Source organism: Centrocercus urophasianus, unplaced genomic scaffold (assembly GCF_019232065.1).
Source record: "Centrocercus urophasianus isolate 14NV4802_14NV808 unplaced genomic scaffold, USGS_Curo_1.0 seq_36, whole genome shotgun sequence".
Lineage (NCBI taxonomy): Eukaryota > Metazoa > Chordata > Aves > Galliformes > Phasianidae > Centrocercus > Centrocercus urophasianus.
The window spans coordinates 458,927-482,710 of NW_024884933.1; the positions used below are offsets into that span (position 1 = coordinate 458,927).

Here is a 23,784-nt window from a genome sequence, read left to right on the forward strand (position 1 = left end):
GTTTGTTGTTCAGCCCACGTGCGTGTCAGAAAACCATGAAAGTCGGGGGAAGAAGGGGCTGGGGGGGGGGGGGGTCCCTTTTATCTCCTCGGGGGCTCGGGGCGCATGTAACCCTCTGCTCCTTCTCTCTGCAGATGACAGCTCGCCTGATGCTGGCTGTGGGAGGAGCGGTGCTGGGCTCGCTGCAGTTTGGCTACAATACTGGAGTCATCAATGCCCCGCAGAAGGTGAGAGCCGAGCGGTGCCGGCTGCGAAAACAAACACACCTCCGTGGCGCATCCGCCCTGAGCCTGGCCGAAATAGTACATCCTGCTAGGCAGCTTACCGCCCTAATGGGATTTGTTAAGGAGCTATTTAGCTCTTGTTCCCGGGAGAATTAGTTTCCTTTTTGCTCAGTATTTCTACGGCTGTTTATGGGAATTGCATGCCTGTGCTGGAGAGGCTCTTGGGGTGGGTTGCTGTAACTTTTAACCTCAGCCTTAGCGAAGATTTTGGAAGCTAATTAGGATCTTGGTCATGTTGAGCAGTGACTCCCTGCTGGGCAGCCAGGGGAGCTCTGGTGGCTGAGAGTCAGAGTCCAGACACGAGGCACACCATGAGAACTGTGGCACTTTCACTCTCTGGTGTGGCTTTGCTGGGCGAACGATGGAGGAGTTTGTGACAAGCCAGCCTGGGAGCGCTCACCTACACGGCCCCACAGATGGAGATAACAGCCCTGGTGGGCTGCCTGCGTGGGGAGGGGCTGATAATTACTGCTCCGGCAGAGGCTGTGGGATACCGCTGGGTTGGGGTTGCTGGAGCTGCCCAACCTCTTCCAAAAGAAAGTGAGGTGCCCCAGGCCTCCTGCGCCTGCCAAGCCTTCACCCTCCCCCCCCTCCAGCCCCCCCCAGTCCTCCTGACCCCCCCCCCCACCAGCCCCAGGTCAGGGCTGCAGGAGGGCAGGCGCCTGGTGCTTCCTCTGCCCGCGCCCTTTCACCGCGGTGGGGGGATGCCCAAGAGCTGCCTCATCCTTGACTCAGCAGGCGCTGGGCGGTGGCGGCCAGGGAGGGGGAAGGCAGGGCTGGCCATGCTCTGGGTGTGGGAGCAATAACTCACCTGGCCTGGGCTGCTGGGCCGTGGCGTGCCGTGCTCTATCCTCTGCCGGGACCTGAGCCTGTCGCCCAGCTGCTGGGCTCTGTGGGGCGGTGATGGTGGTCACAGTGGGGCAAAGTGAGATCCTACATGGATCCCCCAAAGGGAAGCTTACATTACCAGCAAATCGGGGTCTTAAAGCGTGAGAGCATCGTGATGCTGGGGGAAGCAGATATGATGGGGACCTTATGCAGCCACCAGAGGCCAAATGTCCCCAGGAAGGGACTGTGTGTTTTGGAACAGACAGGAAAACACAGGCTGTGTGCAAAGGATGATGAACAGCAGTAGGAATTTGCTCCTTTCTGTACCACAGTTAGCAGGAGCCAGGACCCTTCTGTGGCCAGGCATCTGGTGGGGACCTGGGGGCCCTGAGAAACTTGGGCTCCCCTGAACTGCCTTTTGAAGTTTTATGGCCCTGGAAGTGTTAGCTCAGAAATTCTCTATTGTGCTTGTAACATGCCCTGGGCAAAGCTCGGTTGCCAGGGCAAGGTGTTGAAAGACAAACTGGGCTTCAGCTGCTGCTCTGCTTGAAGGAACTGGCTGTTCCTGGGCTGTGGGGAGAGTTAAAACATCCAAACCTCCAAAGCACAATCCCGAATAATTAAAACTCTGAGGCAGAATTTGTGCCATGAGAGGATTAATCCTATTAGTGGTGGGATTGGTGGATGGGCTGCAAGGTCTTCTGACGTTGCATTAGAGCACAAACGGCAGCGTGTCACCTTGAGCGCTGAAAAATGTGTGAAGGGGAAAAGACTGTATGCAAAAAAAACTTGCCACACTCTGCATGCGTGGAAAGAGGAGTCCTTTGAGTGGAGGTGAGTGGCCTTGCCATCATGTCCAGGCGCCTGCAGCCCACCTGTGCTGGCTGATGGCCTTTATGCTGTGTGATGGGCTCTGCAGGGCAGGGGCTGGGGAGTGCTGTGTGCCTCATGCCTGAGCCGAAGGAGCAGCGTGGTGAGCTGAGGAGCCCTGTGTGACATCTGCTCTAATTTCCCTATCCCCAAAGCCCTGCGCAGGGCGGCTCTTGATGCAGTGCTGAGTGCTCAGGGACCTCGGGGAGCAGACGTGCTGTAATTACTGCATTGCATCAGCGCCCTACCTGCCTGTCTCGGTGCCTGGGACGGGGATGCGAGTCACTTCCTTACGTCTGTCTTCCTGATGGCTGCAGGGACTGCTGTGCAGCCTGCCCTGCTGACCTCCTGCTGAGGGGGTGTAAGTGCATCCCAACTGTCCTGTGGGGTCTTCCCTTGGGGCAGCATCAGATCTGGGGGGGAAAGCAGAGAGATGTTTGGCAAGGGATGGGTAAGGCCTTCTCACAGGATCTGTTCCCCCATCTTGCGGAGCCTGGGGGATGATGTCCAGCCATGCCCTCAGTGCTGGGGGCTCTGCTTCATGCAGACCTGCAGCACACAAAGGTCCGTGTGCTGTTTCGGTTTCCTGGGGCTGTGCTGTGCTCTGGGGGTGAGCCTTCCAGCAAGCTTTGGGATGCAGAAGAGCTGCGGAAGTACTTCGGGATGCCTTCTTACTGCAGAAATTGTGCACCAATCTCTTGACTTCAGCAATGCAGGCACAGCATGGTTTGCTTGCACCCGTCCCCAGTGTCCAGCAGCCTCACCAAAAAACAGCCAAGAAAGGGACCTTTCTTGCTGCGAGGGCTGAATGCTGGTTTTGTGGTCCTCCCAATATAGTCCATGCTGCTGAAACAGCTGCTTGTTCCTTGCAGGGTGGTGGTAGAGGTATAGAGAGCATGGTGTGAAAGCAGGTGAGGGCTGGTGAAAACACTCAGCTGAAACGAAGTAGGGGGAAGGAGGAAGGCAGAGCGGCACAAACAGCCTTTGCACATTGTAATACCCCCCCCCTTGTTCTTCCTCTCCTGTTAAGCTCAAAAGGGTTTTTCGTCCCCTCCCAGCAGTCGGCTCATGTCAGGGTTCCCACTGGTTCCTTTTGCACAGGGAAAGGGGCTGGGAGGAGGGATTTGGAGTGCTGTTTGTTTGACCCCTTAGGCCTTCACAGTGCAGGGAGGAGCAGCAAAACCACAGCCCAGAGGAAGCAGGGCTTGGCCAGCTCTGGGGCATCGGCCATCGCTTGAATTCCTCTCTACTTCTTAGGAAGTGAGCTGCAGGCTTCTGGGGAAGGCAGGCAGGAATTTGGTGTGGCCTCTCCCAGTCACGTTTGTCTTCCCTGCGAGGCTGTAAAGCAATGAATCAGGGCTGCTGGTGATAAAAATTCCACTTGTGGTGTTCTGGAGAAGATCCACTGCAACCTGATCGAGCTTTGTGTGGAGCTGCATCCCAGGTCCCATTGCAGGCCCTATTTTTAGCCTGCATCACGCTGGTGCGTTCATTACATAAATTGTTAAATAACTGCAGCCACTAAATTCCTGGTAGAGAAGACAAGCTTATTGCTTCTCTGCCCAGCTTGAACTTTAAACACAGCTTCCCTTCAACCATCTTCCTCCCTAACGCAATTTTCAGGTGTCTAATAATCAGGATTTGGGGTTTCGGGCCCTCCTTTATCGTCTGGGAAGAGAGATCAAGATCTTGAAGGATGAAAGCTGCTCTCTGCCGTGTGCACGGCAGGAAGATGGCAGCTCCGAGTTGTGCTGCTGCGTGCGGCTCAGTTAAGGCAGCGGGCTTTTCTTTTTGCTTGGTGTGTGCTCCAACCGCAGTTACAAATGCTTTGGTGACCTTAGGTAGGAAGAAGCCTCAGGACCCATCGCTTTGTGAAAGAGCTGCATGAAGCCCTTCCTCCACGCAGCCAGTGGAGCTCCTCTATTAGTAGGGACGGTGTCGGCGTACCTGCGCCCTTATTTCTCCAGGGCACAGGTGTGTTGTTCTGGGAAGGAGCCGCCTGTGACTCTTGCTGGCTTGCTTGAAGCTCTCTGCCCAGCTGTGTTTCTTTAGAAATACGCAGGGACCCATGCAGCTCTTGCAGCCCTGCTCAGCCCCTCTCTCTCGCTGCATCCCTGCCTGTCCGCAGTGACCCGAGGAGCAGCCCGACCTTCCTGCAATGGCTTTGGAGGCGTTTTGGCAGCGCTGAGCCTTGGCAGGACGAGCCCAAACCTGTCTGGCTGCATTTTCGCTGCGCATCCCGTCGGGTTTCCTCCCAGATCTGAGCCGTGCTATCAGCTTGCTGCCAGCCTGCAGCTGGGTGGCTCCCATCTAGTGGAAAGCAAAGGAGCGCTGGGTTTAATGGGAACGTGCCGGCAAACCAGGGCTTGCTCGGTGACACATTGTCTTGTGATGGGGAAGAGATGGGCCAAGCCTTGTGACTGAGGCTTGCAGGGTGGTGGGGAGCTGCCCGCAGTCTGTAGGTGGCTGGGCTGAGGCCGAGGAATTCATGGCACTGGTGATGAAGATGAAATCTCGAGCAGCAGGAGTGGAGGAGGACTTGCCCAGCCTTAGCAGAAGGGTGTGTGGGTAATAGCTAGGGAAAGCTTTGAAGGGTGCTCGGCTCTGTGCCCACACCAGCCTGGCTGTTAGCAGCGAAGATGCCCTGCTGCCAGGTGATCCCAGCCTCCTCTTTTGGGCTGCAGCACCGAAATCATGGCAGGGTTGTTGTCCCAGGTGTGGAGGCACAGCTGCCTGCGGGGAGGAATTAGGATGGCCGTGGCTGTGATGAGGCCAGGAGTCTCACTCCTCACCGAAACTGGGAATGGGGATTTTGGCCACTGGCAGAGGATGTGAGGCTCGACGCAGTCCATCTGAGCAGCCGCATGTGGCTGTGGTGTAGGAGCTGTGCCTGGGCTGACACTGGGCTGTGCAGCCAGGGCTGGAGCCTGTGGTGTCTGCTCCACTTCAAAGCGAGCCTGGGCAAAGCTTTGCATCCTGCAGCTGGTGAACCCTGCGCTGTGGTGCCAGGGGGATGGGACGGGCCGCAGTGTGCCTGCACCCAGGGTACCTATGTTGGGCTGTCACATCCTTCCTGAGCTGACAGTGCTTGGGGTAAGGTGTGCTGGGGGCTGTGCTGCATCCACCGTTGCAGTGGGATGTTGTCGGAGCTGTGGGTCTGCCCGTGTGCTGCTCTTCATCAAGGAAATGCTGTGTGTTGGGGCGGGCTGTGAGTGTGGACGTGCCCAGCCTGCACAGCACAGCTCCATAGGCAGATGTACGTGAACCTCTTGGCGTGAGACAGCCTTACCCTGTGGTTTCACTTCTTCCCCCTTGCAGGTGATTGAAGACTTCTACAACCGCACCTGGCTGTACAGATATGAGGAGCCCATCAGCCCTGCCACCCTCACCACGCTGTGGTCCCTCTCTGTTGCCATTTTCTCAGTTGGAGGCATGATTGGATCCTTTTCCGTGGGACTCTTCGTCAACCGCTTTGGCAGGTGAGCACCAAGCATGTGCCGCCTCCCCTGGTGGCGGGGCCTGGTTCTGGGGCTCACGCCTTGCTCATGAGACCATTCTTCCACCCTCTGGAGCCTGTTACCGCTTGTGCTGGGAGTTGGCAAGCCTTCTTTCCTGGCCTCCCCAGGGCTTGGCCTGCTGCGGAGCTGAGCCCTTTGCGTGAGCCAAAAGCGTGTAGTCTGTCCCTTAATAGCTTCCCTGTTGGCCTTTTCAGAGTCTGCTGTTTCAGCTAAGCATGTATCAAAACGGCACTGTTGTGCTCCTTAGGGCAGCATCTGTTTAACTGTCTGGCTGTCGCGGGGCAGCATCAGCCTTATTCTACCGAACCCTGTGAGTGCCTCTGCTTCCCAGCGGTGCGTGGCCATGTGCCTGCACCGCCTTGAAGGCTGCAGAGACAGATGGTGAGCCCTGCGTGGTGCTTACTCTTCAGCCTTGGATGCTTTCCTGCATGGGGAATGACTGTGGACACCTCCCTCATGCATAGTGTTGGCGTTTGGTTTCACGTGGCTAAACAACCCCTCCCAATACTCCCTGCAGTCTGATGTTCTCATCTCCTTGCCTCCACAGACGCAACTCCATGCTGATGTCAAACGTTCTCGCCTTCCTGGCCGCTGTCCTCATGGGCTTCTCCAAGATGGCTTTGTCCTTTGAGATGCTCATTCTTGGCCGCTTCATCATCGGCCTGTATTCTGGCCTCACCACTGGCTTTGTGCCCATGTACGTGGGCGAGGTGTCACCGACCGCGCTGCGGGGTGCGCTGGGGACCTTCCACCAGCTTGGCATTGTCTTGGGCATTCTTATTGCACAAGTAAGTGCTGTCCGGGGGTCCGTCTGTCTGCAGCACTGTTTCTGGACAGTCAGTGTGTTGCTGATGCTGCGCTGGTCTCAGATGGCCCAGGAGCATTGCTCTGTACCTCTGTACAGCTCCTCGGGAAGAGCGAGGGTTGGAGAGATGGCACAGGGCTCAACAGGCACAAGGATGAGATAAGATGTAGGGTTTGAATGCCCAGCATCAGGTTGTAACATCTAGAGGCCCCTTGGGCAAAGCATGGTGCTCTGCGCCTCTGATAGGCGCATTGTGAGGCTTGAATGTCTGTGTGTGCCCCACAGAGCGGAGCTGGATTGGGTTTGCAGTAAGCTGGATTAAAGGAGAAGGGGAGACTCCACAGCACTGATGAGGCTCAAAACTTCTTGTTCTCAGGTGTTTGGCTTGGACTTGATCATGGGAAATGACTCGCTCTGGCCGCTTCTCCTGGGATTCATCTTTGTCCCTGCCCTGCTGCAGTGCATCATCCTCCCCTTTGCCCCTGAGAGCCCTCGATTCCTCCTGATCAACCGCAACGAGGAGAACAAAGCCAAGAGCGGTGAGTGACTCTCATCCCTGAGCTCATCTTGCCGCGCATGGGGCCCTCAGCCGCTCCTGACCTGGCCTTCTGTCTCCCCTCAGTCCTCAAGAAGCTCCGAGGCACGACAGATGTCAGCAGCGACCTGCAGGAGATGAAGGAGGAGAGCCGGCAAATGATGAGAGAGAAGAAGGTCACGATAATGGAGCTCTTCCGCTCTCCCATGTACCGCCAGCCCATCCTCATCGCGATCGTGTTGCAGCTGTCCCAGCAGCTCTCAGGGATCAATGCGGTGAGCGTGGGGCTGGGGACCCACTGTGGGTCAGCTTGTTTCACCCAGCCACAGGAGCTGGGTGCAGTGTGCACGGCTTGTGGGTTGGTGCCAGCCCCGAGCTGAGGTGACTCCTTTCCTCATGGCACATCCTTTCTGTTTGTAGGTTTTCTACTATTCCACCAGCATCTTTGAGAAGTCGGGTGTGGAGCAGCCTGTCTATGCCACCATTGGCTCTGGGGTGGTGAATACAGCTTTCACTGTTGTTTCGGTGAGTTGAGGCCTCCACCTCACCTGAGAGCTTTGTGTTGGGCTGGTGGGCTTTGTGGAGGCGGGGAGTGATGATTGTGTGATGTGCTACCTGAGGAAGTATGTGCAGGTAGGGAGGGAGAAGGGAGGAGGAGATTTTCCCCAGCTGGAGGTGCTGACAGATGTCTTCCCACCCGACAGCTCTTCGTGGTGGAGCGAGCTGGACGCAGGACCCTTCACCTCATCGGCCTGGCGGGGATGGCGGGGTGTGCAGTGCTCATGACCATTGCTCTGACACTGCTGGTGAGTGGTGGGGGCTGGGGGTGGGCCGGTGGGAGGATGCCCCTGCACACCACTGCTCATTGCGGTGGCTTGCAGAGAGATGGACATCCTTCCTTATCTCTAACCCCTCTTCCCAGGGATCTGTGTGGTCTTCTCTGCAGATCTCTCTTGGGGTCCCGGAAACACCATTTCCAATCCAGAGAAACCCTATGGCTTCTGCTAGCACCATGCTTGTCTGCAGTCTCACCTGTGCTGGCCGCACACTTTGTCAATCCCTATGAACAGCACTCACTGACCTGTTTTCTCCCTCCTTTGAACTAGGACCAAATGCCCTGGATGTCCTACCTCAGTATCGTTGCCATCTTTGGGTTCGTGGCGTTCTTTGAGATCGGTCCAGGCCCCATCCCTTGGTTTATTGTGGCAGAACTGTTCAGCCAAGGCCCTCGTCCTGCTGCCTTTGCTGTTGCTGGGCTGTCTAACTGGACCTCCAACTTCATTGTGGGCATGGGCTTCCAGTACATTGCGGTAATCATCTCTTGTTCTCTGGGGCATGGGTTTGGAGGTGTGTGCAGGCAGCCCAACATTACAGCAGTTGGATTATGAACGCAGACAAGATTCCTGAGCCCTAAAACCTGTATTAGGATTGTGACTCGGGTTTGCTTTCAGATTGGTATGGGAAATGCTCCTAGGGATGAGGCATAGGGAAGTCACATCCTGGAGCAGGCCGGTACTGTTCTTGAAGCAGTGGGTATGGGCAGGACAGTCACTAGATGACAAGTCCCTCGGTGGGGAGGGCTCAGGAGGTGGTGCATTGCTTTGTGCCTGGCTCTGGTGGATGTCTGCACTCTGGCAGCCCCAGCAGGGCCCCAGGTTTTGCCGGCTCCGTCCACGCGCTCACTGCTTCTTGGTGCTCTCCTTTTCAGCAACTCTGCGGCTCCTACGTCTTCATCATCTTCACGGTGCTGCTAGTCCTCTTCTTCATCTTCACCTACTTCAAGGTGCCGGAGACGAAGGGCCGGACCTTCGATGAGATCGCCTCCGGCTTCCGTCAGGGGGGTGCGAGCCAGAGTGACAAGACCCCGGATGAGTTCCACAGCTTGGGTGCTGACTCCCAGGTCTAACCAGCTGCGGCGTGTCCCGTCTCCTCCGAACCTCCTAACTTCTCTCCTGAGTGTTTTTAATACTTGTACAGAAACGAGGAAGGAGGGAGCGGGGGGTCTGGCTCTTTGCATACGCTCCTTCTCCAGACTCCCCCACTGGCCGCCTGGTTCATCAGTGACTGACTGTATTTTTGCTAGGAACGATTTTAGCTGGTTTCAAGTCCAGGATTTCAAAGCCGATAGATTCAGCAACAATGACTAATGTTTTAAAACCAACCAAGCAGCATCCTCCAGCCTCTGTGAGCAGGAGGGTGGCTCCCTTTTTAAGGAAGAGATAGGTTATTTCATGCGAGAAATCACATAGCGGAAGTTTTTAAAGCTGGAAACTTTTTTTTAACATTCTAATCGTAGCGAAATCGTGTAATTTGACTAAGTCTAAACCAAGATTCTTTTTTTAAAGTTATTTTTTAAAGCAGCCTAAGATTTCAACCCCCCCATTGGTCTGTGGATGGGAATTCCTTGCCCTCTGGGAGCGCCCTGGGGCAGCGCTGAGGATGAGAGGTGTGGGCGCAGCCCTGCTCCTCTGTCAGGGCCGAGCGCTTCCCCTGGAGCAGGCTGGGGAGGTCGGTAGTACTGGAGCAGGGGGCAGAGCACTGTCTCCCCTGGTGCAGGCTCCTGGAACGGCTCCTCACCTTTCTGAGCAGAGGGCTGCGTGCGCTTCCTCGCCTGGATTTCATCTGTTCTCGTGCTGGCTGTGCGCTTGGGTGGGCTGAGATGGGAGGGGAGGGGATCTCTTGGTGTGTTCTTGGCAATATTTGCCTTATTGGTCAACCGTGGCACGAAGTGCTGGCGGAGAGGAGCAGGGGTTCAGCAGCAGCGCAGAGCTGTGGCCTCAGCCTTCCCTGGCACCACGCTGTCCCCTGGAGCCCCGCGGAGCCGGGAGCGGGCGGCCGTCCCACGCTGCAGCACACCTTGCCCATCGTCACCACGTGGATCCCAGAGTCACCGAAAGTCACCACATGGATACATTTCCTGCTCTGTGTATAGACTGGAAGATATTTATATTATATATATTTTTGTTCGATGGTGTTAATAGTAGATGTTAAGTTATAGTGCTTCTGATTGACAAGGAACTGTACTGTAAATATTCTCGGAGTATATTCACAGTGTATAATGTATACAAAAAGGTACAGATGCAAAGGTTTAGTCTCTATAGCAACTCTAAGGAAAGCTTGTACATGGTTAGGATGACTTTTGTATAGTTAATTACCTGCACTGTAGTTGTATCTATTGCACTGAATTTTAGTCCTTAGTATATTAAAAACAAGAAATACTGTCCTTTTAAAACAAAACTTAAGAAAACAACACAAAAAGCAGCCCTTCTCCCCTGAGTGCAACTGTTGTAGGAGCTATGGCACATTTCCAAAGCCATGTGCAGTTATTTAATAGTGTTTTTTTTGTTGTTTTTTTGTTTTTTTTTTTTTTTAAATTTATTTGTCTGTTTTGGAAGTGAGTACATTGAAAATAAAGGTAGAAAAAAAAACCATGACAACTCATCACATATCTGTGCAGCATCCCAGAAACTGCACACACTTTTTTTTTTTTTTTTTTTTTTTTTCCTAATGTGCATAAACACAAGTGCCAAGAGAATGGAGAAAGGCGTGTGGTGTGCTAACAATAAACAGGAATGTATGCAGCGACCCAACCTGCTGTGCTGTGTGCCTTCATTTTTGGGAGGAGCGCTGGTGGAGGGAGTGCAGCGGGTCAGAGCTTCAGCAAGGCCGTCCCTGGGTGCAGCTCAGGTGCTGTTCACGGGGTGTTTGTGTCCCATCCCTGTTCTGGGAGTAGCAGTAGACTCCCTAGCGTGTGCTGCTCCTTGCCAAAGCTTTTCCTCATGGGGATGCAAGGCTCCTTGTTACAAAATGCCCACACTGTGCTCCTGGCTGGCGTTGCCATCTCCTGGCTGCTTCCTGGGGGAATTTCTCCTTTAGCTAACCTGGTGCCAAGGGCTGCAAGTCTGAACACTGCTGGGCAAAGAAGTGCTGAGCTTGTTCGCTTTGGCTTTCTGCTATTTGTTGAAATAGCTCTTTGCCCTGAAGTGTATGCAGTGGAGATGGCTGTTCCACAGGGTCATAGGGAAAAGCTCCTGTAAAAATCTTCCAACTTTCCCTAAAATATTCTGTGTGGTGGGATGTTGGGTTGCTCTGATCACCTTTACTGGTGCTTCCATTCCCTTCTCATTGCTGTGCAGGCCCTGCTACCAGAGATGCCCAGCCTGCAGACCTGTGAAAAATTAATTTCCATACTGCTTTAAGCAGCCAGCAGTGACGCTGTGCCGTGTGGCAGCGCTGTGGAAGGGACGCCGTCCCAGACGTGTCATACAGAGCCAGCCTGGCCATGGCATGTCTTGGGGGATTACTGCCACAGCTCCAAATCCTCAGCCACAGTGACCCAAATCCTCCACGCCCGGAGGCACTGTGCCAGCAGGCACTGAGCATCCCAGCTGCCAGCAACCCCTGTTCCCTGTGTGTGTTCCTACAGTCCCAGGGAGCTGCCCTGGTCTGCCACCGGGGCCTTGTGTGCACCAATCACAGCTATTCCACCCTGTGCAATTAAAAATCAGTTGGATTGGAGTGAGCAACTTTCCCTTTAGCAGCAGCATCAATCCCTTCTAATTGCTCAGGTCCCAGCTCGGCGAAGCATTTAAAAGCGTACTTGACTCCAACCCAATTCAGCACGGCAATTAAATGCATTCATAAATCCTCCTGAAGTAAATGAGACTTAATCGTAGGCTTAAAGCTCAGCTGAATCCAGACCTTAGCAGCAGGACAAGTTTCCCTTAACCTCTTTCCCAGCAGTGCAAGTCTGTCACATGCTCCAGAGTCGGAACCAAGTTCACTGCACAGCTGCCTGCAGCCCTGCACCCATCTCGCTCTCAGGGACTCCTCTAGCCCTCCTTGGTCTTCACTCCCAGGGCCATGCGTGCCCTGTGCCCTGCCTTTCTTCCTTCTCTGCTCCCAGGGGCATTTGAAGCTGTGAGGGCTGCAGGTTGGCAGTCAGCTTGATGGAGGTCTGCAAAAAGGTGAGTGTGAATTTGGAAATGGAGGGGCAGTACAGAGAGGTGCAGCACCTGAACAAGCCCAACCAGGTGCTGGGGAGCAGGTGTCAACCATCCAAGTTAGGAATGTACTGGACACATTCCCCAGGCCTCTCCCATAGCCTTCCACCCTATCTTACTCATCAAAGTGAAAAGAAAATTGAGGAAAACAGTAACAAACTCATTTCAGCTGGTCTTAACTTCGTCAGACAATGTGAGGAGATAAGAGGCTGTTACCCTCATCTACATTAGCAAGTAGGCAACAATTTATGCACTGGTAGTGCCTTTTTTTCCATCCTCACGTTGTGACTCCGTAACAGCCTGCAGAGGTTGACAAGCACGTAACAACACAGCACAAACTCAGCTTTCAGGCACTTCCAGATGGAAAGGGACACTTCTAGGGAAGTGACAACAGCAAAAAGGACTTACAGCTTGCAATGCATTTTCAATGTTTTCAGCCACCTAGTTAAATAACCTAGCCATCACCTGGCTCTGATAGAAAGAGCTCCTTATTTTGTGCAGGAAGCCTGGGAGTCAATCAGCTTTAACAAATAGCCGATGGCTTCTAGAGGCTCTTGCTGGGGTAGTTGTTTCAGCAGGTCAAAGGCTTTCATCCCTATTTCACAAGCCTGGAGTGAAACAGAAAAGACAATGTAATTGTGAAGAATTTGGCTTTTCTCAAAGGGTACTTAAAATACGTGCAGAGACTCATTGAAATGGCTGCACTGGATGTGATCCAGGCTCCGATTGCTCAGCCACCTGTTTCAGAGGGTGACCTGGACAAGCTGCTTTAGAGGAGAGAGTAAAGCTGCCCACAGATATCATATTTAGGATCCAGTGGTGCAGACAGAAGAGATTACCAACCCCAGCTCCTCCTGCTGGAGAGCATTACCTGCCATCTGACACACCAGTTCATCTGAACGCTCTGAAAGCTATTTCAGGAAAAACCAGCTGCACCAACTCCGTTTGAACTAAATCCCTCATTTTCCTTGGTAGCCCTTTCAGTGACATTCTCACATATACAAAGCTTTGCTTTTTTTTTTCTTTTGTATTTTGAATTTCTTCCTTTGTGTCTTCCAAACACTTATTCGAACGACAGCTTTCTCTAACACAACAGAGACCGTTCATAATCTGTATTTCCATCCTTCAAATCACAGGCAGAAGAAACCTGAGATTCTGACTGCTCAGCCCAAACAAAGAGGCCTGATTTCCAGACGGTTAAAGCTCAGCACTTCCTCAAAATTAATTGCCTTGAGTGCAGAAAACTGCACGCTGAAGTTTGCAGTTGAAATTTTTAGCCATAAGCTCTGAAATACAGCAGCGCAAATTCAAAACTGAATTACAGGGTGGTAATTACAGGGAGTCTTGCTCTTGGAGGGATACATGCAAGGCCCACGTCTTTCTCGCTGCATAACATCCAACCTGATGTCTAAATGTGGCTTGTGAGAGGCACCTACACTGCCAGGATGAAGGACAATCCTAGAAAACGTGAGTGACTGCAGGATCTGCTGTGGATGATGAGGCAGAGCTCCAAACAGACCCAGTGGGTTTTTTTAGCCCTGACAGCATGCAGAGCATGAGCTGGCTTTGTGCACAGCTACCGAAGCAGCTTTGCCTTGAGTTATCCAGTGCTCCAAGGCAGTCGTGCTCTTAGAGAGGAGCCAGTGAACACAGGCAGCTGGCTTGCGTTCATGCCTTTGTGGAATGGGGCTAACTCCTTCCTGCACCCTTTCAACAGGTGAAACTTACCTTTGATAAATCCATGATTAGGTAATAAAGCATTGCAAGAGCATGCAAGACTCTGGCAGTTTCCCCAGGTTGTTGCTTTGGTGCCTTTTCTCTGATATCTAGTACTGCATTCAGGACCTGAATTGCTTCTGCTTGCTGGGCTTCAGCTGCATCAAGAATGAAATAATCTTGTTGGATGTATGTATACAAGATAATATAATCAAAACTGCCCAATTATCTCTTCTAGACATCAAAGCACTTCTACAACAAGCATCAGTGTGGCATTCCAGCTCCATGCAAATTCCATACCCATTAACAGATATCTTTTCATCCAGTCTGTAATTGTGTTGATTATCCTTTAGTAAGGATGTGAAGTCATAACAGCTGCATGAAAAGAGCAACTTTCATACTCCTGTCACATCTAAAGATGGATTCATGTAGACCTGCCTTGTTTGCTTCCTATTATTTGAGAGAATGCCAGGTAAAGAGATTTGCAGAAGCATTTCTTCTTCTCTGGCAATATTCTTATGAGTGTAGATGGTAGAAGGAAGACAAAGAATGGAATCTAGACTGACTTCACGAAGTGCTGAAGTCATACTATGCACAGTAGCATATTTCCCCATGCTTCATGCACCTTCCCCCAGTGTATTCTCCAGATTAATACATCCAATTATCGACACATGCTGTTTCACTGCGTACCACTGCTTCAGACGATAGAGCTGGAATTACCTAAGTGAGATGAAATTTCACCTAATTAAATGAAAGGAAAGGAGCCGCTGAGCAACGAGAATGCTGAAGTGGAACTGAATCCTGAAAGGCACCATCTTGTATTGCTGAAGTCAAGGATACTGTGAAAAGGGCAAGGCTGTGTTTCCACTTGAACACTCTCATTTCTGAAGTGGCCCCACTTGTTTCATCCAGCACTGCCTGCTGGGCACAGCTATCAGAAACGCCCACGACTCTGATTAAAGTCGGTCTACAGAAAGACGGTGCAAAATCCAACACAGTTAATATGACCACTAAGATGAATGGAATTTTTAAATTCCTGCCTCCCAAACACTCCTGCACAACAGTGCTGCTTACTCATGGTGTCTTCACCGACTTCCACTTCCTTGTCCTCTGTGAACGGAGACTTTTCTGCTCTCGACTTGTGAATTTGCTCCTGTGTTTGCACTGACTTCACAAGAAAGGTGTGCCAGATGTCAGTGACCTACCAGGAAGTGAATGAATTATTTCACCCATGTGAACACGTGGTATTCAGCAACTGGCTGTCCTATAAACAATGCATTCTGCAGCGCACGTCCCTTCCGCAACACCCCCAGCGCCCGCTACTCAGCGGGCAGGAGCTGCCAAGCATGTTTCACATGCAGATCTGATGGCTCTTCTCCCTCTGGGAGCCTGAGTCAGAAGTTCATTTCTCTACCTGAATATTAATTTTCATCAAACTTGAACAAAACTAACTCAATTGCTAACTCAAAGCAAATTTGGTGGATGCTTGTGAGTGGAGCGGAGGCAAAGCCTCGTTGAATAGTCAGCCTAAACAACTGGAAGTTCATTTTTTCCCCAGTTGTTACGGTCATTAGACAACTGTCACTTCCTTTGTTTGACAAGCTTTTAGCAGTGTTACTTTTCACTGATATTCTGCTCAAATTTTACATGGCTTGTTTGCCTCCCACCGCTGCTCGGCCACTCTTCCTTGGTTATGGAAACCTCCTGGCCTCCTGCTCTGCCTGTGGGAATGTCTTTAGTCTTTGGTGTGGGGCTTCGGGTAGTAAAGCTATTTTTTAATGAGGTTTACCTATGAAAACTACAATTTCAATACCTTTTCCAGAATGTATTTGTTCTGGTTCTAACTTGGGGAAATGTTTGGATATGAACATGTTGATTCTGAAACACTGATATGGTTGCCATCATATTAAAGGCAGTCAGAAACAGGGAAACATTGAAAAGCACACAGGGAAAAAAAAAAAAAAAAGTTAACTGAGAGATGGAGACCGGATGAGCTTTGGATTTACCAACCTCAGCATACAATGAGCTTGCTATGTCCATTTTGTTCTGGCGAGAAAAAACATTAGCCATGTGGAAATACCCCCCAGAGGCCTCAACAGATTTTAGTCCAAACGTAGAACTGGCGAGGTAAATCTGAAAACAATATTAAAAGAAAAGAAAAAGCAGGAGTTTAACATTCATACGAACCCTGAGAAATTTTTCATTATTATGGATTAATAATATTGCAAAATTCTGTCTTTTTCTGGGTAACTACGGCGTTAGTTACACTTGATTGCAGCTGTGAAATGGGGTACCTGCACAGCAGGATTTTATGTGTTATGCACAGGAATGCAACACGCCCAAATGCCCTGCTAGCTGGTGCAGAAGATTCCTTCTCATGGTGTGCTGCCCTGTTGGTGTACAGACAGGTTCCTCACACCTCCTCCTCTCAGTGTGCATCCTGCAGGTCTCCTGTCTTCAAATGAACAACTTGCTGCTGCTTTTCAGAAGTCAGACGTGCCCATGGAGGCTGTTTCCTCCCCAAAGCCCCAGCCAAAGCGAGGGGAAGGTAGTGGGAAGGCAGTGGCACATTCCAGCTATTCTGAGCTGGCATGTGACTCTCAGCAGATCTCAGACACTCAGCCAAAATCCAAGCAGGTCCTGCGCTGCTCTGATGCAGCCCAGAGACTCGCCAGTAGTAAAAAACCTACTTTGCTGCTCCTTTTCAGGCACCAGACCAAAGCAACCTAAAAAAACCACAAAAGTGGCATAGCAGGGAATCTCTCCCAGTAGGTTTACAGCAGGTTTACAAACTAAATGAAGCCAGAGTTGTGTGTGTTACGATAGAAAGCCTCTAATCCTCCTCCACCATATGTCATCGCTTACGCCCACAGAAAGCTGTTGTAAAAAGTGACTATCAAATTCAACAGTAGTGGGCATACATCACTCTGCACTGGGTAAATTTAGGCGACGTGGGACATAAATAGGAAGTCACAGAGTTCATCTGCCTTTGGGCTGTTAAATAACAGGCAAAGCATCCCCAGGAACACTGCTGGCAATGACCACTTCACATTCCTCCAACCACTGTCGTGGCTAAAAGGATTGAACTGGGGAAAAAGGTACTGAACCAGATATTTACATAGCTAAGTGAGGCATTCATTAAAGAATGGATGGAAAATTGCCATTGAACAGAAAAGTATTAAGGAAAATGACAGCCAAAATATACAGTTGCTTATCTGTAAACAAAAGGCTGCCACAGCAGTTTGCGGTAGGAATGTCTGTTGATATCAGGATCTTAACAAAGCTGGCAGAAAAAATTCTAAGCAAATGTAGGACAGATGAGTTATGTATCACTTGAGGATAACCAGAACTGGAAAAACACAGCTTTGGCTGTGGATATACAGGTGTCTAAGACTCATGCAGTTCAGGTGTTCTTGATGTACTGTCCTGGCTCCTCAGCTCGGTGCCACAACCTGTCTGCTGGGTTCATATTGCTCAGAACAGCTACAGAGGGAAGGAAAACCGAAAGGCTGCTGCACTGTTATTGGCTTACATCATTGGCCAGGTGATACAAAGCCTGATCGAAGTTTCCATCAGCAGCATAGAGAAGCCCCAGACTGCGATGCAATCTATGCTGGAAGGCACCGCTGCAATCTGGAGTTCTGAGGACAATCCACTGAGCTTGGGAGAGATAGTTAGATGCCTGCTGAAAGTTGCCAATTCCTGAAATGACATAAGAAATAAGCAGGATACAGAGCACTTTCTGCTTAGAAATGTAGAGCATGTTGCCTGCTATCCCTTTGCAGCAGTTTGACACAAAGACAGTTTGTGGATTCCCCAGTTCTGAGTTAAGCAAGTGCTCAGAATGTAACTCACAAACAGCTACAAGAGAAACCACAAACTGCATTGCGTTCAGTGCCTCTGGAACACGTGTTCAAACCAGGTAACATCCAGGCAGAAGCTAACAACTGCTGTATTATCACACTCAAAATACTGATGGGATATTTCTCCTTCTCCTGCCTCCCCATTTTACAACAATCTTTCACATTGCTCCGTTGTGCCAGCAGAGCATTGTGTCTACTCCTGTAACAACAATGGTTTACAATCATTTCTCAGTCATTTATGTGTGCAGCTGAGCCACACAGTCAATGAGAAGAAGCTCTGCTCCAGGCAGAACTCATTTCTGTGAAGGAACAGAGGTGCTCCTCTGATGGGATGGCCTCAAAGGTGTGCTGGCTGGGAATTCAATGCTTTTGTGAGCCATACGAAGCCACAGAGGTGAAGAGATGAACTTCATACCCCTTCTCTTGTGAGAATCAGTTAGAGATGGAGAAAATGCTCCATTTTTCACTGATCTCTCACCATTGATGAGAAATCTTTTTCCCTGGCCAACACAGGAGGTGACACCTTGAATCTCCCTGGATGCCCTTCAGGCTGGGCATAGAACAGACATGGCACAATGACTGCAGAGCTGGCCTTTCCCTGGAATGCTGAGAGGAAACCAGAAACCTGACCCAGGGGAGCTTTTGCCCTTGCCAAAGTTACTGTTCAGACCTGTGCTTACCAATGCAGGCGTCAGCCAAGAGGAGATAGGCAGGTACCAGTTGCACAGAACTCGGGCCATACACTTTGCTGCTGAAACGCAGTGCATGCAGAGCTGCAGGTAATGCTTTTTCATGCTTTCCATCGAAAATAAACTTCTGGGCTGTGCTGGATGTAAGATCGATGATGTATTTCTGCCAGGAAAAACCATAGTGGGGCAAGGTGAGCAAAGGATAAGGAGAAAGAATATGCATGGCCTCTTTCCACATTCCAGTCTGCGCTGTTAACAATCACTTTATAATTTTGTGTCTGTAATTAATAGATGGAAATTAAAGCTGTCATATTAGTGCCTGGATTTCATTCCTACTTCTGGTAAGAACAGCTCTGGGCATCCTCGTAGGTCATGTGGTGTCTTGTGAGACAAAGAATCCTTCAGGCCCATGAAAAAGGACTAACAAGGTTGTAGCAATAAAGGCCGTGAAGCACAGAAAACGATCATCACAAGACCAGAGAAAAGATCAGACAAAGGGGTTACAGCAGGATTTCGCTGACGATAACGGTGACTCATAGCAGGCAGCAGAGCGTATGGTTTGCCAGGCTGTTGCCAGCATGGCACATCTCCAGCTGCAGGAGACACTGTCTGGAAGTAAGGGGAGAGCTCGTGCTGCAGCACACTGCCCCTCAGCCCCGGAGAAGGGCAGCTTCGGGGTGGGACAGCAGCGTACCCGCATGATCCCCGGGGCTTGGCAGCTTCCTCTCACCCTCTGCTGGCCAATTCTGGGCTTTGAAGGGCCGACGTTTGGATGCAGAATCTGGAAAAATTGGTCAAAATCAGAAAACTCCAATGCACTGCATTATATTCCTGCATCTTGGATGGGGCCCTGGGCAAAGTGGTCCAGTAGCTGTGGAGGTCTGTGAGAGAAGGTCAGAAGGGGATGGGCTGTAAGGTCCCTTGGAACCCAAACCATTCCCTGATTCTATCATCTCCATAACCCAAGTTTAGTCTGCTCATCAAGCAGCTTTGTAGGATTTCTGTGTGTCAGAAACCACAGCGTTTGCCACAGGTACAACTACTTCCTGTCCTGTGCTGCTCCTAGCAGCCCACACTGCATTTGGTCTTGTCACCCTTTGCAGTACCTGATCATCAGCTCCAAATGTTTCTGTACTTGAATGCCTGCTCATTGCCAAGGACTCTACAGCAACTGCAGATGGTGTGCCCTTACAACATGCCACGGGATGCCAATGAAAAAGAGCCAGGATGCTTACCTATTTCTATCAGCTTTCATCGAGATAGTTGCCAACTCCCAGCACTTCTCTGTTGGCTTTTCGCACAATGCAGAGCAGAGGGAAGGCTGCCTGCAAACAAATCTCATTGCTGGTATGCCTAGCAGGGCTGCATGGTAGGTAGCAAAGCACTCTTCTTTGGCTAGAAGGCACAAACAGGCCTGTGCAGCGAGTGCCTGCAGAAAATAACGTTGTACCTCTTTGCAGGCTGTGCTTTGTTGCCCGATGTTTCCCAGTTGCAGCAGAGCAGAGGGCAGAAAAAGCAAATTTCAGTGCTGTTAGAGGCCAGGTTATGGTTTTAGCATTTTACTGATCTCGAAGTGCTCAGAAAGGCAGATAAAAGTGAAGGAACAGCTCAGGGGCAAGGAACCACAAGGACAGTGCGCGAGTGCATACCGGAGATCCTGGCTGAGATAAAGGGAAATGCTTTCTAGATAAATGAGAGCTTCACCAAATGCATCCCAGAGTGAGCTGCAGCAGCAAGGACATCCAGGAGCACGGAAGCACAACCATCATCCCCCTCTCCTGCACCTGTGCTATCAGCACATACAGCAGGAGAAAGGGCTGGAGACAACAGAAGCCCTGCAGCACGGAATATTTGAGACAGTGCAGTTGCAAGCCTTGGAGGCATCATTAGCTTTGGCCCTGCACCATTTTGCTCATAGCGCTCTTTTCACATGTGCAGCAATTACAGAAATTTCTCTGAAGATGCTCCCATGAGTTTTTCCCTGGTTGGGGTTTGAGGAGGCAGAGGAGCACAGCTCGGCTGCAGGAGGGAGCAGGGGTTGGGCAAACACCCGAGCTCTGTGTCACATCCGTTCCCACGCTTGCAGGCACCCGCCATGACGGCACACTTAGGTAAAAATACACTTTAAAGAGGAAGAAGGGCCTTCAGTCAGTTTGAAAGTGGGCCCTTGGAGTTAAAGCCTGCATCAGCAGGGCTGGCACTGATGCTGGAGGATGGCTGTAGCTGGCCAAGGTGCAGATTTTTTCCCATCCCCAGAGGCTGTGGTAAGCTGACATCACGCTTGGTGCAGGCAGTGAGGCTATTCCACAAACAGAAACTTGGAGTTTTTTCAGTTTGCAGGTATTGTCTGCAGGCACCCCCACGGCTATGTTGACAAAAGCAGATTTCTATCAACAAAGTTTTGGAGCACATCTGAGGTATGAAACTCATAACCTCCTGGCTCCCAGCTTAACGCACCTTCCCTTAGGCCAAAGGGCATTCCAGTGTGCACAAGCTTTCCTGTGTCCTGACAGAGGCTTCAGTTCCATGTTTTCCAAACAAGCACAGCACAAGAATTCGTGAAATGCAATAGAAAAGTTCAGAAAATAATAAACCCACGTGCAAGGGCTTTTCTCTGTGAAGAGACTGCGTCGCTTTTCCCTGAGCATCAAAGACCTTTCAAGCATTTTTGTTTGCCCTCTGAATGGGAAAACAAAGATGGGGCTCTGAATAATCCCACCCTCTCCACACTGCCCTTCCGATGCTCGTCAGCCAGTCTAGGCCAGTTTCCCTGCACCTCACTGCACACAAAAGCAGACTTCACCGGTGGACTAGGAGCTGCAGTCCTGCTGTGTAAGAAAGCAAGTAACAAACAAAACGTTTCTGCTTTTTCATCCTTTTCTTAAGGGAGAAGAAAGACAACGTGCCCTTCCACATTACACTCTGAACATCTGCTTCATTTCAGCAGTCTGCAGTATATTACTGAGGTCAAAGAACAAATGCAAGGAGTTGTTAAAAATCCTGTAAAAGTCTTCCTTTAGAAAAACAGTGGGAATCTGCTCTCTGTAGCCTTTCCTATGAGGTCAATCCAAGCCTGGGCTCAAGCTGCAGTTCTGCAGTCACTGTGTGTTAACCTAGGTGTGCACTGCAATCAAGAGCAGTGGCTGCTCCTTTGCCTACTTCTCTACCAGTTTTATGTTCCTGGTGCTCTCCGTAGAACGCTATAAAAACAAGTGATCAGCGTCCAGCTGAAGCACTGCGTTGATTCTGCAGTCATGTACTGTGCTGTAATGCATACAGCATAGTTTTAGTTGCTACCAAATCAATAATGTAGTAACAGATGCTTTTGACAACGTTTGATTTGTAGGTAAAGTGTTTTGGAAAAGCTTTAAGCTGTAAATAAGCACAAGAGCTGCCACCACTCTGCATTATTCTTGACACTGCGTGTGGAAATACTGACATACAATTGGGCAACTTAAGGGCTTGTAGTAACATGAGCAAAGCCCGTTTTTCCTATATTTAGGGTATCTTTCCCACTTCCAGACTCCTTGTACATGTTTAGATAATGAGCCACAGCCTTCACCTCACCTCTACCACCCTCTTGGCTTTGACAATATACTGTCACATTTTTTCTGCTCTTTGATCAACAATCTTGTTTGTGATTTTCCATCAGGTGACATTTTCAAAACAAACTTGGGTGTCGGTGCCTAATTGCCACAAATCTGAAAGGAATCTGTTGCCTAAAGCCTCTCACAAGCTTTCACCATGCACAACTTCTGTCCATGCAGGTTCCTTCTCTTTTAGGCTTTTTCCTTCTGCGTGCTCACAAGAAAGGTAATGACTTCAGCAATGAGCCAAAGTGCTAACACCTGACCCAGAAACAATCTTAAAAACAATGCAGGATGTAAAGCACTGAAGATTAATGATCCTCCCAGTGGCACCGTTTGTTTGTTACCATTTCACTTTCTGTTGTTCTGTTGTCCTGCTATCCTGCGATTAGGAGTTTTGCAACGATAGGAGGATGATTTATTTCTATGGGAAAGATCGTTCTAAGTAACAGAGGTATTTGGGCGGGTTATTTTCTTTTATCAACGCTGTGGAAAGGCAGATCCTGCATCCCATAAACAAACACAAAAAAAAACAACCCACAACAGTTCTTCTCTGACTGGAAAGGAGCTGCACATCTGCACCTCCGAGGAGGCCAAAAAGCAGAGATAAAAAAACCACACTTAGTGGGAAAGAGCATTTAAAGTTGTGGAGGTAAACAAGGGGAAGGGTTTTATTTCTTTGCTCTCTGCTTTGAGGAAGGGGAATCCCTCTCATCAGTGAGGGATGAGGACAGTTGTAAGAACCAGAACTCAGTTGGATCCCAATGGACTTACTGCTGATTGCCATTGCAAGGTAGGAGATGCAGGACTGCTGCTGTCGGGCCAGCAAAGATAAGGAAGCTCAAGTTTTGGAGGAAGGGCTGCCAGAAGGCAAGAGACTTTTAGAGTTGGAGAGAGAACATTCCTGCTCCTTTTATTGGGAAGTTTTAGTTGCAGAGTCTTTAATACTTTTTTTTTTTTTTTTTTGTAAACAAAGTACTGATTAACAAACTACATGCCCTCCCAACACAACGCACATCAAAATACAGAAAGAGATCTAATCAAATTTCACTGGCAGCGCTTTGAAGTGGTATTCCTCCTTCTTGTACATACCTGCCTCTTCACCAGCTGTTCCACTCCGTGTTTTCTTTCTTCTTCAGAAGTGAGAGAAGGGAGGGATGTGCGGACTGGAATCAGCAGCTGGCATATTTTCTCATGGATACTAACCCAGTCGGCTTTCTGATGACCTACATCACTAACAAAATAAAGAATTATATTTTTGTTTACTTTGAAACAAGGTGAAGAAAGATTATTGCTTGTTGTTTCTTCTGGACTTTCACCACAAGATTTACTCACAACAGCCGCTGCTCCGTAACTTCTTAGAACTGCTGAATCATTCTGGTTGGAAAAGACCTCCAAGGCCATCACTCCAACCATTAACCCATCAACCACGGCCCTAAGTGTCACATCTCCACGTCTTCTGAGCACTTCCAGGGATGGTGACTCCACCACTTCCTTGGGCAGCCTGTCCTAAAGCTCCACAACCTTTTTGGTGACAGAATTTTTTCTGATGTCTGACCTAAAACCCCCTCAGAGCAACTCCAGGCCGCTTCCCTGTCCTGCCGTTGTTTGGAGGAGCCTGACCCCAGCTCACTGCAGCCTCCTGTGAGGCATCCGTGGGAGCGGTGAGGCTGATGCTCATCCTGGCGTCAGAGGGACACACACAGCTGGCGGGACGTCAGCACACTCGCGTGGCCCGCAGGCGGTGCCGCTATGCCGTGCGTTAAGGCCTCCACTCACAGAGCCTCCCACGCCACTCGGCTCCTGCGAACGCCTCGCTTTCAGCACCAGGGCGAAAAGCCCACCGAAGCCAACCCAACCCCGAGCCCGACTCGTGACACCAGTGACATTTGTCCTTAACTGTGGCCGCACCGAGAGCTCCGGGGGGCGCGGACAGCCGGAGGCCCTCACCAGTAATACGTGAGGCGGCAGCGGGAACACCGCAGCCGCGCCGCCGCCCCGCACAACTCGCAGTGGCCAGACCGCTCCAGCGTCCCTCAGCGCGGTAGCCGCGTTGCCGTGGCGACGGGGCGGCGCTTCCGGCGTG

At 50.6% G+C, this 23,784-nt stretch overlaps 2 protein-coding genes across 2 annotated transcripts in view; one reads left to right on the forward strand and one right to left on the reverse strand.

Moving 5' to 3' along the window:
* The window catches only part of SLC2A1 (solute carrier family 2 member 1), a 14,299-nt gene extending 3,947 nt beyond the window's left edge, over positions 1 to 10,352 (forward strand). The window contains exons 2-10 of the mRNA XM_042831479.1: positions 135 to 227; positions 5,301 to 5,461; positions 6,048 to 6,288; positions 6,682 to 6,844; positions 6,928 to 7,115; positions 7,261 to 7,365; positions 7,545 to 7,646; positions 7,947 to 8,150; positions 8,549 to 10,352. Coding sequence (XP_042687413.1) covers positions 135 to 227; positions 5,301 to 5,461; positions 6,048 to 6,288; positions 6,682 to 6,844; positions 6,928 to 7,115; positions 7,261 to 7,365; positions 7,545 to 7,646; positions 7,947 to 8,150; positions 8,549 to 8,746 — 1,455 coding nt within the window. The 3' untranslated portion in view covers positions 8,747 to 10,352. The remainder of the gene's footprint in view (positions 1 to 134; positions 228 to 5,300; positions 5,462 to 6,047; positions 6,289 to 6,681; positions 6,845 to 6,927; positions 7,116 to 7,260; positions 7,366 to 7,544; positions 7,647 to 7,946; positions 8,151 to 8,548) is intronic.
* Positions 9,096 to 23,728, reverse strand: ZMYND12 (zinc finger MYND-type containing 12). The gene is made up of 9 exons (XM_042831480.1): positions 23,649 to 23,728; positions 22,791 to 22,932; positions 18,806 to 18,892; positions 18,103 to 18,274; positions 17,092 to 17,261; positions 15,570 to 15,692; positions 14,634 to 14,760; positions 13,572 to 13,717; positions 9,096 to 12,451 (listed from the first exon to the last, which is right to left on the reverse strand). The coding sequence occupies exons 3-9, from the start codon at positions 18,809 to 18,811 to the stop codon at positions 12,332 to 12,334; spliced, it is 864 nt and encodes a 287-aa protein (XP_042687414.1). The 5' UTR covers positions 18,812 to 18,892; positions 22,791 to 22,932; positions 23,649 to 23,728; the 3' UTR covers positions 9,096 to 12,331.
* Between the last annotated feature and the right edge of the window lie 56 nt (positions 23,729 to 23,784).